This window comes from Hipposideros armiger, unplaced genomic scaffold (genome assembly GCF_001890085.2).
Source record: "Hipposideros armiger isolate ML-2016 unplaced genomic scaffold, ASM189008v1 scaffold_336, whole genome shotgun sequence".
NCBI classification, from domain to species: Eukaryota; Metazoa; Chordata; class Mammalia; order Chiroptera; family Hipposideridae; genus Hipposideros; species Hipposideros armiger.
The window spans coordinates 1,391,658-1,403,259 of record NW_017731686.1 but is presented as its reverse complement, the minus strand read 5'-3'; the positions used below and the strand labels follow the sequence as shown (position 1 = coordinate 1,403,259).

The window sequence follows — 11,602 nt, the reverse complement described above, 5'->3', positions numbered from 1 at the left end:
TAAGTTCCAGGCTTATCTGGGGCTGCCTTTTTGGGTCATTCAGAAACTCGGGAGCTAATTCACGATCCAAAATCCTAGAGAATAAGCTCTAGTAATGTACAAAACTATTTAGACTATCAGTTGCATAGACGATATAAACTCAGCATGGATGTAAAGCATGCTCGTAATTGCTTAAACTTCTTATATCAAACGTCTCTGTGTCATCCTTCACTAGTACTTTGGTCTTGCAGCATAAGATTCTGGAACCTTCTGGTTTGTTCTTCTTCCGATCAAGACATCAGTTGTGATTAAGAGAGTTTGTAGCTTATTCTATTTTAGGTTTGGGGTTTTTAAGACTGCAGACCTGAAATAACGTGAATGGCAGGTTTCTACCTGCGACAGTCACCGCTAGACACAGCTTACACTGGCGAAGTCTAAATTCTAGTTCTCTCCACCACACTTGTCTTCCCAGTTGGCCCCCGGCAAGTGATTCAGCCTAAGTAAAGGGGTGGTGGCAAGGACACTGGGGTGTGGCATGGATTACCTCAAAAGTGCCTATTAACAAACAAAAATGCTGAGTTCTACAATGTTGAGCTTCCTGACTCCTCAAAGAACATGGTTCAACACGTTGAACAGGAAGAATTTTCTGTTCTAAGATGTGACGTGTACTCCCAAAACTATTACATTTACAGCGTGCTTAGGTTTCAGGCGTCCGCCCACCTCCAGGTTGGAGTGTCAGGAACTGTGGCGGTTTGGGGTCGCAAAGGATGGGAAGCTACTGCAGTACCTGCCTTCAGTCACAGAAAAGGATCAGGTTTCTCCCATTTGTAATTTTGAAATTGAGCTTTCAGATAAAAATGCAGAGGCGGGCAAGGGACAATGGAGGGAGCCACTTCAAGTAGACTATTAAATGATTCCTGAGCATTCTGACTTAGCATTTCTCTTTATTATACCTTAGAAATCTGTTATGCTGTCCTTTAGCTATAACTTAAAATTAGGCTGGCCGAGTGGCTCAGTTGGTTAAGAGCTCGCTCAAGAGTGTGAGCTCTGAGCAACAGCGGTTCGATGCCCGGCCCGAGCTGAGCTGCCACTAAGCTGCCAATAGGTAGCAGGATGGCTCAGCTAAAAACAAACAAACAAACAATAAAGTCCAATAACTTAAAGTTAATTCACCATGACAGATTTATCTCAGAGTCCAGGAAAGACCTCATGAATATGAAAGCTCCACAGAAGGAACCTCGTTGGGAGAGGCACCACTACGCTTAACATGTACGTGTTTAGCGACGGATTCTGCCATCTTTGTTCAACTGATGAAAATTTCAACCAGCTCAGGGGCTAAACAAATTGTAAGAGTAAAAGGTTCTGAAGATAAAGATGCTAGATGAAAGAGTATTTGAAATTTTAATTGTCATTGCCCTATTTTTCAATTTCATTTAAATTACATGGTTAAACATTCATTGATTAAGGAGGTGCAAATTAAAATTCAACTCTACATTGGTAGATCCAAAGTAAGACCTACAGACCAACAACAGACCCATCAGGAGGGTGGAGCTACATTCCCAACACACACACACAGGAGTTTGTTTTTAGTTTTGGTTTAGAGACTCAAGAATAAAAATGGGAGCAACAGGAAAGCTGAGCAGAAACCTTAAACACATAAATGATTTCATCATTTAAAACCTTTGAAAATCACCATCCTAAACCCTACCAGAAAAATCTCCAAATTGGGTGACTCTCCCAATAAAAAATTCAATGATAAAATACTTCTCACTGAAGGAGTGTTACATTGGATTAAATATTCTAGAAGTTAATTTACTCATTTATTTTGCCAAATGTAGTTTTCTTTACTATGAAATGTCTATAAAACTGTGGTAAATCGTATCGGTGCTAAGAAAATACATAAAATTGCTCATTAGAGAGCCATGTTGAATGAGTAAGATATATTCTAATTTTAAGTGCTTGTTAGTGGAAGTCATTTACATTGTTTTGCTTCCTAATGTATTGATGGCTCTAGACACATAGTGATGCTCAGTACACACACATCACTTCAATACACATATGGGTTTTACCTACGTTACCTACTAAAAATAATTTCTAAACACTCTTTCCAAAAATAATTAACAATTTTCATTGAGCTGAAAATACAATTTTGTAACAGGATATGGAAGGAAAATTTTCTGTTCCCAGTATCTTGTAACACTAATCATGAAATTCTTAAAAAAAAAAAAAAGCATAAAGCATAGTGAATATTCTTCATCTGTTTTTGCTTTGGGTATATTTCAGTAGGAATAATCCTGAAGAGTTAGTTCAAATTATTCACGTAATTTAAATAAGTGGCTCTATCTTTTTAAAATCCATCCCAAATCCATCCGCTGCTTTCCATCTCCCTTACTACCCATTACCTTGACCCAGGGTTGCTACAGCAGTCCCCCACTGGAATTCCTGACTCCTCTTTACAAACCATTTTTTCGCACTGCAGCCATAGTGACTATTTAAAAACATGAATATGATCAAATCACCTTCCCGCATAATAATCTCCCAAAGACTTTCTACTGCGCATAAAAGGCAATGTGAGCCCTCCACCAGGGGTCCTGGCCCCTGCCTCCCAATTCTTCTAGGTAGACAGGCTCCCCTGTGCCCCTTCTTCCAAGTTCACTCCTAACTCATGATCTTCGCATTGGCTGTTCCCTTTGCACAGAACATTCTCGAACCAGCTCTTGTCTGGCTCCTGCTTCTCATCACTCAGGTGTGAGCACAGCCGTCCCCCCTCCACAGAGAGCTCCTTCCTGACCACCTCACCTTAATATTTTCCTCAAATCTACAAAAATTTTACTTGCGATCTGTTTATCATCTGTCCCTTCCTACTAGACATGACAGCAGAGGGCGAGTCTGTTTTCTTCATTGCTGTAGTCTAACCACTAAATCAGAATCTAGCACATAGCACCCATAAATGTGCTGATGAATGTTAATACACTAGCACGGAGGCCAAGTGCCTGGGCTTTGAAGTTAGTTCAGTCTGGGTTCAAGTACCAGGTTTGCAACTTTCTAGCTCTGAGGCTTAAGTTCATCTTTTTTAAAAACTTGACTTCTTTATAAAAATAGAAATACAGGGCAAATAAATCCAAATTTGAATGAGTTAACTGGACTCAAGTTTCCTGAGTTAGAGCTCACACTATTCCAGGCTCTACTTCATACACTTTCTTGTAATTCCGATTCCTTATGGAGATTTTTTTTGTTTTTTTTTGGGCGGTGGGGTGGAACGTAAAAATATAGAAGCCCCAAATTATTATATAATGATTTTCTTTCAGAGACCTAAGGGTGCAGTAACTCAGGACAGTGGTCTCTGAAGGCAGGTTGCCTGGGTTCAAATGCAGCGCCTACAGTTGCTGTTGGCCAGTTTCTTAAACTCTCCATGTCTCAGCTCCCTCCTGGAAATACTGCATTTCCCTCCCAGAGAAGTGATGATTAGGCAGTAATGCCAGGGAAAGCACTTCACACCTCAGTGCTCAATTTACACCAGGCGTACAATGAATGCTGCATTTAAAATATTTGTGACTTAGGTCAGTTCGAGATCTAATATCAAGAATTAATTCCATTAAAAGGAAAAAAAAAAAAAAGCATTTTCCAACACGGAAATTTGAATGACTTTCAAGCCCGGTTAGCAGCTGATCCCAGATAACGTTTCCGCAGTTGGCCATCTGTCTAGTCAGGGTTCCTTCTGGCCACAAGCAACTGATGTCTCTGCTCTGAAGACCATCATCGCTCTTAGCGTTTTCTTCTAACAGCGACAGTCACATTATATGCTCTATTTACAGAAGGTCACAGGGAAACTTCCAATACTATAAAGAAGTTTTTTTAAAAGGCCCTTTTATAACTCATTTTATTAAACACAGTCTCCCTACCTAAAGTCTTATTTTAAGGCTTAAAAATAATCTTTCAGTTATTTAAATACTTAAATTCTCTGTACTTTGTGCAGATCTAGTTTTATTTTCCATGTTTCAAGAATTCCATTTCAGGGGATATTCTCTCAAAGGCACTTCCATCCAATGCACACCACCCACTTGTTAGCTTCCAAGAGGCAGTAGTGATGACGATGGGTAAAAGCGATTTCAAGTCGTTCCTTTTCCAGGATCACACTGGGTATACTTTCATCTTAGGATATAAATCAAGCGAATCTCACTGTCTAAAAGGAATCGTGGTAACACATCGGGAGGGGGTGGGCTGTATGGAGACGGGGCAGGGTGTGGAGGGAGGCCACACACACACCTGCAGCCACCTCTCTTCCTCTCCCCTTTTTGCTGCTTTGTATTTGGTCAGGTGACATAAAAAGGTGAAAACAGTAGCTCTCAAATTATATTGTGCCTCAAATATCAAAGGTCATAAAGGGGAGCATGAATCAACAGCTCTCCAGCCTGTGCGTGCGTGCGTGGGCCCTCGGCGTGCTTGCCTGAGCGGGTCCCTTTTCATGCCGCGTGTGTTTTCCAGTTTCTGGCATCCAGCACTGGTCTGCGGGACACCAGAGCGCCTTTGTGTCCCTTGCTGACACTCGGGCATTGTATTTTTCTACCCGTTAACCAAGGATAAATGACCTAGATATTGTGCCTATTAAAGCCTCATTTTTCTTTTGCCCTTTTGTTCTTTGGTGTACCACATTATCAGACACTGCACACATTTTTAAGTATTCTCAGTCTCAGATGCCCTTTTGAGGGAGTAATAGGAGGTTTTTGTGTGTGGTTCTGTTGAGATATCTGAAGTGGAATTATGTGAAGGTAATTTAAGGTTTTCCTCCTGTCCAGTCTGAAGACAATCAGCTTAGCCCATTCCTAACAGCTAATCTAGTCGAAGAGGATACATCAAGAAACTGTACAAAGGCCAGGGTGCCGTATTTGCATCTATTGCGAATACAAAAAATAGAGTGAACACCAGTTCCCCTACACACTACATCCTATAATTACATTTCTGCATATCATGGGTCACTTTTATTAAAAGCATCATTACTACAGTTGGCAGCAATTTACATTTTATCTTACATGATAGCAGTTTTCAAAGAAAAAAATAAAAGGACATCACAACAAAGAAAAACAATACATTTACAAAGTCATGTCTGTAAACTTCAAGGCTAGTTTAGAGCTGAGGTAATGCTGTTTTAGCTTTGTGGCTAAAGTAACAAAGTCCTTTAATTTAAAAAAGGTACCTGATTCTCTATTTTCTCATTCTTTATTTATTCATCTATTTATTTTGTTTATACCAGTGCATTACAAGACCACGAGACAATGGAACTGTAGTTCTTCTGGCAAGAACCCTCCCAGTAGGTTAATTTCCAAAGGGACCCTTCACATTCAACAGCTGCCTTATTATTGCTGCGCCTCGGGACAGAGACGTTCACACTAACGTGGAGATTGTCAGAGTGTATGGATGTGTGTGTATGCGCACGTGTGGGAACCCCCATACAGTCAGAAAGGGAAACAAATTAGCAAGTATGATATGTATGGTAAATTTCTTCTTGAACCTTCACAGCAAAAAAATTAAAATTAAAAATTAAATATATAACTTCATACTTCCTTTGAGCAGCACGTCCTTCCATTAGTGCCACTCAGTTACAAATTGCTCTTTATTATAATACCAATGGTACCAAAAGAAAAAGGAAAAAAAAAAAAAAAAAGCAGAGCATTATGTAAGTTTCCTTAAAAAGACATGATCACCTCTCAAATTTCATCTCTCCTAGGGATAATAAATAATGCACTGCACAATACTTAATGACCAAGATACCTTTTGACACACCTGTATAACATGACTTGGACTTTTTTTTTTTTTTTTTTGCTACACTATGTTACAGAACAGCTTATAAAACTAGGTATGAACATTAACTGTGAGTGTAAACAGTAGGACTACCACTTGTCAAAAGTTTTAAAACACTTTAACTGGAACTGGTACTGGTTATTCATCATTTTCATTGTTTTCTATTTCATCCCCCCCATCAAGCGAGTCTAGCTCTTCACCCTGTGCTATTTCGTCTTCTAAGATGGAGGACTCCGCAGTCTTATCCAGGTTCTCCTCGGCATCGCTGCCTTCTAGGTTCTCTTCTTCCTGAAAGGCGGCCCCCTCGGCCTTGTCAGGGGCCTTCTCTTCGCTGGAGCCCACGGCGTTCTGAAGTCCTGCTAACGCGGGGAACCCAGGCAGTGTCAATCCTCCCAGTCCCGGAGGTAGAAACATGGACGGGTAGAAGAGGCCTGGAGCCATGGTGGACAAGAGGAAAGGGTTGAAGGCCAGCGGGTTGGAGGGCAATGCGGCCGGGGCAGTAGCAGCACCAACAGATCCGTTCGCAGAGTCAGCAGCCGAGACAGCATCTGTGCTTTTCTCAGAGTCTTTGTTCTCTTCTTCGTTCTCATTTCCTTTCTCTTCTACTTTTGAAGTGCCGTCTTCCGGTTCTCCTTGACTAGAAGCAGTAGTGGTGTTTCCAGTAGCAGCGGATAGAGGGTTATTCAACAACCCGCCCAGTCCAAACATGTTGGGCAGGCCCGCCATGCCCGGCAGCATCAGGGGCAGCACGGCAGCAGGATTCTTAGCATCGCCTCCAGCGGCGGCAGCTGTGGCCAGTCCTGGAGGGAAGCCCATGAGACCTGCCAGCTGGAGAGACTGCAGGTTCTGGAGATTCTGAAGGCTCGTGAGGTCCATTCCAGCAAACAGGCTGTTCACCAACAGAGGGTTGATTCCTGAAGTGGAGGCCACGGCGGCGGCGGCTGCAGCTGCTCTGGCGATTTCACTTTTGGGCCTTCGTCCTCTTCGGCTCGCTCCTTCTCCCCTCACCACAGGTCCAGTGAGAAGACGGTCAAACATCGACTCGGGAACAAAACCCTGAGGGAAACGGAGAGGCAAACAGTGGCTGTAAAGGTTGCTGAAGAAAACCTGATTTCAGTGTGGGCCTTTGTGATGATCTGAAAATTGGCATTCTGAATGGAAATACATAAGCAATTATTTCCACTCTAAGAGCACAATGATAAGACTTATGAGAGCAAAAATTCTGTATTTTAGCATTACATTAGCTCACTGAATTATGCTGAATTGCAGAAAAATTGTTAAAGGCTGCTCTATCAGTTAGGTAAATGTCAAGTTATCTGCATCCATAACTAGCTCAAGAAATAATACATCACAAGGAAGCTGAAAGTATAGAAAACTTAATTAAAATTACATTTTAGTACCTACCCTAGGGAAGCAAAAACTTATGTTCATACCAAAACCTGTACACAAATGTTCGCGGCAGTTATACTCATAATTGCCCAAATCTGGAAACAGCCCAGACATCCTCCCGGGTGATGGCTGACCATACACGGGGGCACATTCATGCAATGGGGGGCTGCTCAGCAACGAAAAGGGACAAACTTCTGACACATGCAACCACTTGGATGAATCTCAATCTAAGCGAAACCAGAGGTTCCATACTTTATGCTTCTGTTTACATGACATCCTCAGGAAGACAGAACTCTAGAGATGGAGACGACATCACTGGTTGTCAGGGGCTGGGGGTGGTGGGAGAGAATAACAGGGAATTCTGCGGGAACATGGAACTGCCTGACTATAATGGCAGTTCACAAAACCATACATGTGTCAAGACTGATAGAACTGTACACACCAAAAGAAAACTAACGAGTTTTACTATATACTTCAAACAAACAAAAAAGAATCAAGACATTATTAACAAATTAACTTTAAAAAGAAACTAATAGTGAAAAAAAATTTAGGCAGAATTATTGTATTTTTTGTTTGTTTTAATATCAGAAACCACAGCTAATGCTAATAATCTCAACCACTGTAAATTCTGTTCTACGATGGACAGTGAGGTTTACCTGGGCAGCTCCTCCCTCGTCAGTCAGTCCACCTCTGAGACTGTGAATGTGTATTTTTACACAATCGTTTTAAATCAGACCTGTCTAACTAATCAACTTTGGATTGATGATATTGACACAAGACAAGATGATGTATTCATGATGTTTGAAAATGATGCATTATGTCAATTTTTTTAAGGTAAGAGAATTAAATAATTAATGGCCAACAGAACATAAAGACAAATTTAGGAGAACAGTTTTGTTTAGATACCTTTCTTGATGAACATGCAGAGTGTGTACTTACAGACTGCTTAACTATATCAGTCCAGTCTGGAGCAACCGCAAATTCAGGATTTTCTTCCAGCCACCTGGGTAGATCCTTCATTGGAGGCGCCATGGCTCCACCCATCTGGGGAGAGGCATTGGGAAAATGCTTTAAAAACATGTCAAGTTCTGCCCTCTCCCATCCTCCATCCATACACACACACACACACACACACACACACACACACACACACACACACACACAACATATACACAGGTCCTGGAAGAAACGTGATTTTTTTTTTTTTTTTTGGTAAATAAAAGATGTCAGGATGAAACACTTCTTTCTGGTATAAGAACTCAGAGAGGCCAACACCTTTCCCACCGTTTACCTTCTTTCCATTTCGTTTATTGACAACAGGCACCCTTTCTTCTCCTGTCAAAGTGTTTATATCCAATTTATTAGGGTTTCGACATCTATGTCGTTTTTGTTTCGGTTTCTGAAATGAGGAAAACAGCACATCTGCATTCTTCTGCAAAAAGAATATATATGTATTTAGTAAAACTGCATTTAGTATTTACTCTTTCCTGTGTAAATGACAGTGAAGTCATTTTCAATTACTATGGAAGTTTCAAGAATGATTTTAACTACTAGAAACCATACTTTTCTTTCAAAGAAAAAAGTCCTACCTTTCCCCCCATGTACATTAAGGAACTAAACAAACAAACAGAGAGTCTGCTTTTCCTTCTATCAGTAACCCCGCTTAAAAACTTTTCTTCAAATATTTAACCAAGTCATGGTCATTTTAAAGGAAACTTTCTCTAGTACCTTTGCTAATTTCTACTCAATGACTTGAATGAATACAGAGATGCTATCACATCTACGACACAAGACTGTTCATGAAGAGAACCAACCAAGGGATAAAAGGATCTTTGTAGGAGGGGCATTCTGAGTGGCAGGAACTCAACTCAGGCTGAACTCAACAAAAGAAAATGTAAAATCCTACATTTAAGTTTTAAAAAGTCAATCACATAAGTATAGAAGTAAAAGAGTTGCATTGCTGTGGACAAATCATCTGGAGATATTGTCTGATGTTTAATTTAAGGCATAAGTGTCAGTTAGTGGCTTAAAAAAATAAGCTAATAAAGTCTTAGGCTGCATTAGCTGATCAAATCTGTGCAAGTAACAGCTTCATAGTATGCTGTGCTGGTCAGACCTGGGCTGGAGACCAATTAAAGTGCATTCATGAGTGTTAACCCAATAATGAGACCACCTGGAAGCCACGCTAGGCAAAGAATATGAATACTGAAGAAATCGTATCTATTTGGTGAGAGATGGAAAAAGTAAGGAAATGCATAACACGAGTCTTCAAATAACTATGAGGCTGCCTTTCACGTAGGACAGACATGAAGCTAGCTTCTCTAATGTAGACAACACAATGACAAAAACTGGGAAACGTTCGTGATAAGGAGACAGTCGAGCAAAGGCAGACGCAGGGACTTCTGTGTTGTATGGGAGATGAAATGGACTGTCCTTGCAAAAAGACTCCTCCCACTCGAAGCCTGCGATACTTACTGGTACATAACTTGGCATATCAACAGTGTAAGCAGGGTGCAGCTTCAGCCATTCAACTAAGTCCTTATTTTTAGGAGCGTCATCCCCCACCAGCCTCGTCCCATCTTCAAGATTTATAACAGGGATCCGTGTGTCGGGGTCCAGCTGTCCGGGAGAAGGAATGTTTCTTATTGGCGGGGTCTCTATATCTTCTTCAAAAGCTTTGGTCACCTCAGCATCCTCCTGCAGAAATTTGACAATAGTCTGAATTCTCACATGAAGCAAGAGATTCTGATAACGCCCTATCCAAGAAAATGCTATCCCAGCATAATGGAACTTTGATCAAACAGGGAAAAAAGTTACTTGAAATAATGTCAGTTTTGGAACAGCTATCAAATTAGAAGATGAAACTTTAATATCATTCTTCACACTGTAGAGTTAGTAATTAGGTAGAGAATTCACAGTCCAGCAACACTCCATGTTTGAGAGCTTAAGCAAGCCACTAGTAATACTACACAGGCAGGGTAGTCTGAGCCGGATATGCACGAGAGGTAGCCTCTCAATCTCTCTTGGGGATCCATACATAAACGTCATTAAAAGTTTTAAATAAAGAACTGTTCCGAAAGCCAGTTTATATGTAGCTTTTTGGCACTCTGTGAACAGTATAATTTTGTTGGGAGTCCAACATTTTGTGTTAGGTATGTGTTGTAACACTAAAAAGATTGAAGTCTAGGGGACGGCCGGTTAGCTCAGGCGATTAGAGTGCAGGCTCATAACACCAAGGTTGCCGGTTCGATTCCCATATAGGCCACTGAGCTGGGACCGCCACGACTAGACTGAAGACAACTACTTGACTTGGGCGCTGATGGGTCCTGGAAAAACACTGTCCTCCAATAAAATTTCAAAAAAAAAGCTTCTTTAAAAAAATAATAAATAAATAAAAAGATTGAAGTCTAGATTCTACCATCGTCCAGCCACTGGTCCTCAAACTCTGTCTTTTGAACTTCCAGACATCTTTTATGTCAGCCCATCTCTCATTCCTACTGCTCCCACTCTGGTTGAGGCTGTCACCGCTTCCCACCCACGTTACTGCAGTATTCCTAAGTGGTTCCACTCGTCTCACTGCTACCCTAGAGTCAGTCTTCCAGAATGCATTCCTTCCACTTCAAAACATTATGTCACATCACTCAAGTTAAACTCTTTTGATGACTGAATCCCCACCACCTTCATTATGAAATCCAAGTTCTTTAGCATAGCAATTAAAGCCATCCCTGATTTGCATCCCACTTTGTCTCCAAGCTCATCTCTGCTGAACCTGCCTCCTCTCAAATTCCCCAGCCAATAATCCACCAAATACAACAGGCTTTCTCTGACCTCAGGGCCTTTTCACATGCTCTCCCCGCCCCTCTTTTCAAATGACCAACTCATACAGATCTTTAAAACTTCACTGAAGTATGACCATCTCAAGGGAAACTTGCTCATCGGTTTCTCACCATGTTCCCTTCCCTCCATTCTCATCCTTCCTTTGCTCACAACTATGACACATTATCATCTAACACACTGAGTTCTCTAGCACAGGTGTCTCGCTCTCACAATGTTGCTACATGCATGGTGGCTGCACACTTACTTTTCATGGTAGCACCAAACGGCCTCCAGCTTGAGTGCTGACATAATACAAAACTATAGGATTTGTCTTGTTCCATACAAGTAACATTGCCGTTCTTTACACCTCTTCACTACTCATTTTATTTATAGATCACTGTTTTCCTTGTATTTCACGTGCATGCACATAACCCTCCACAACACCAAATGAGGAATTCCCAATTTCCAACATTTGACAGCTAAAAACAAAACTTTAAATATACTCTCTTGGGCCGGCCGAGTGGCGCGATGGTTAAGAGCTCGCTTGGGATGCCAGAGGGCCCCGGTTCGGATCCCACATATGAGGGCCAGTGACACTGCCCTCTACAGCTAAGATGCT

The 11,602-nt window shown here is 41.3% G+C and overlaps 1 protein-coding gene across 3 annotated transcripts in view; it reads right to left on the bottom strand.

Moving 5' to 3' along the window:
- Positions 1–4,930: 4,930 nt before the first annotated feature.
- The window catches only part of CHD7 (chromodomain helicase DNA binding protein 7), a 127,831-nt gene continuing 121,159 nt past the window's right edge, over positions 4,931–11,602 (bottom strand). For 2 of the 3 annotated variants that reach the window (XM_019661125.1, XM_019661126.1), the window contains exons 34-37: positions 9,643–9,864; positions 8,459–8,599; positions 8,107–8,211; positions 4,931–6,834 (exon numbers count right to left, since the gene is read on the bottom strand). In XM_019661125.1, coding sequence (XP_019516670.1) covers positions 5,917–6,834; positions 8,107–8,211; positions 8,459–8,599; positions 9,643–9,864 — 1,386 coding nt within the window. In that variant the 3' untranslated portion in view covers positions 4,931–5,916. The remainder of the gene's footprint in view (positions 6,835–8,106; positions 8,212–8,458; positions 8,600–9,642; positions 9,865–11,602) is intronic. The other variant, XM_019661127.1, reaches the window with a different exon arrangement.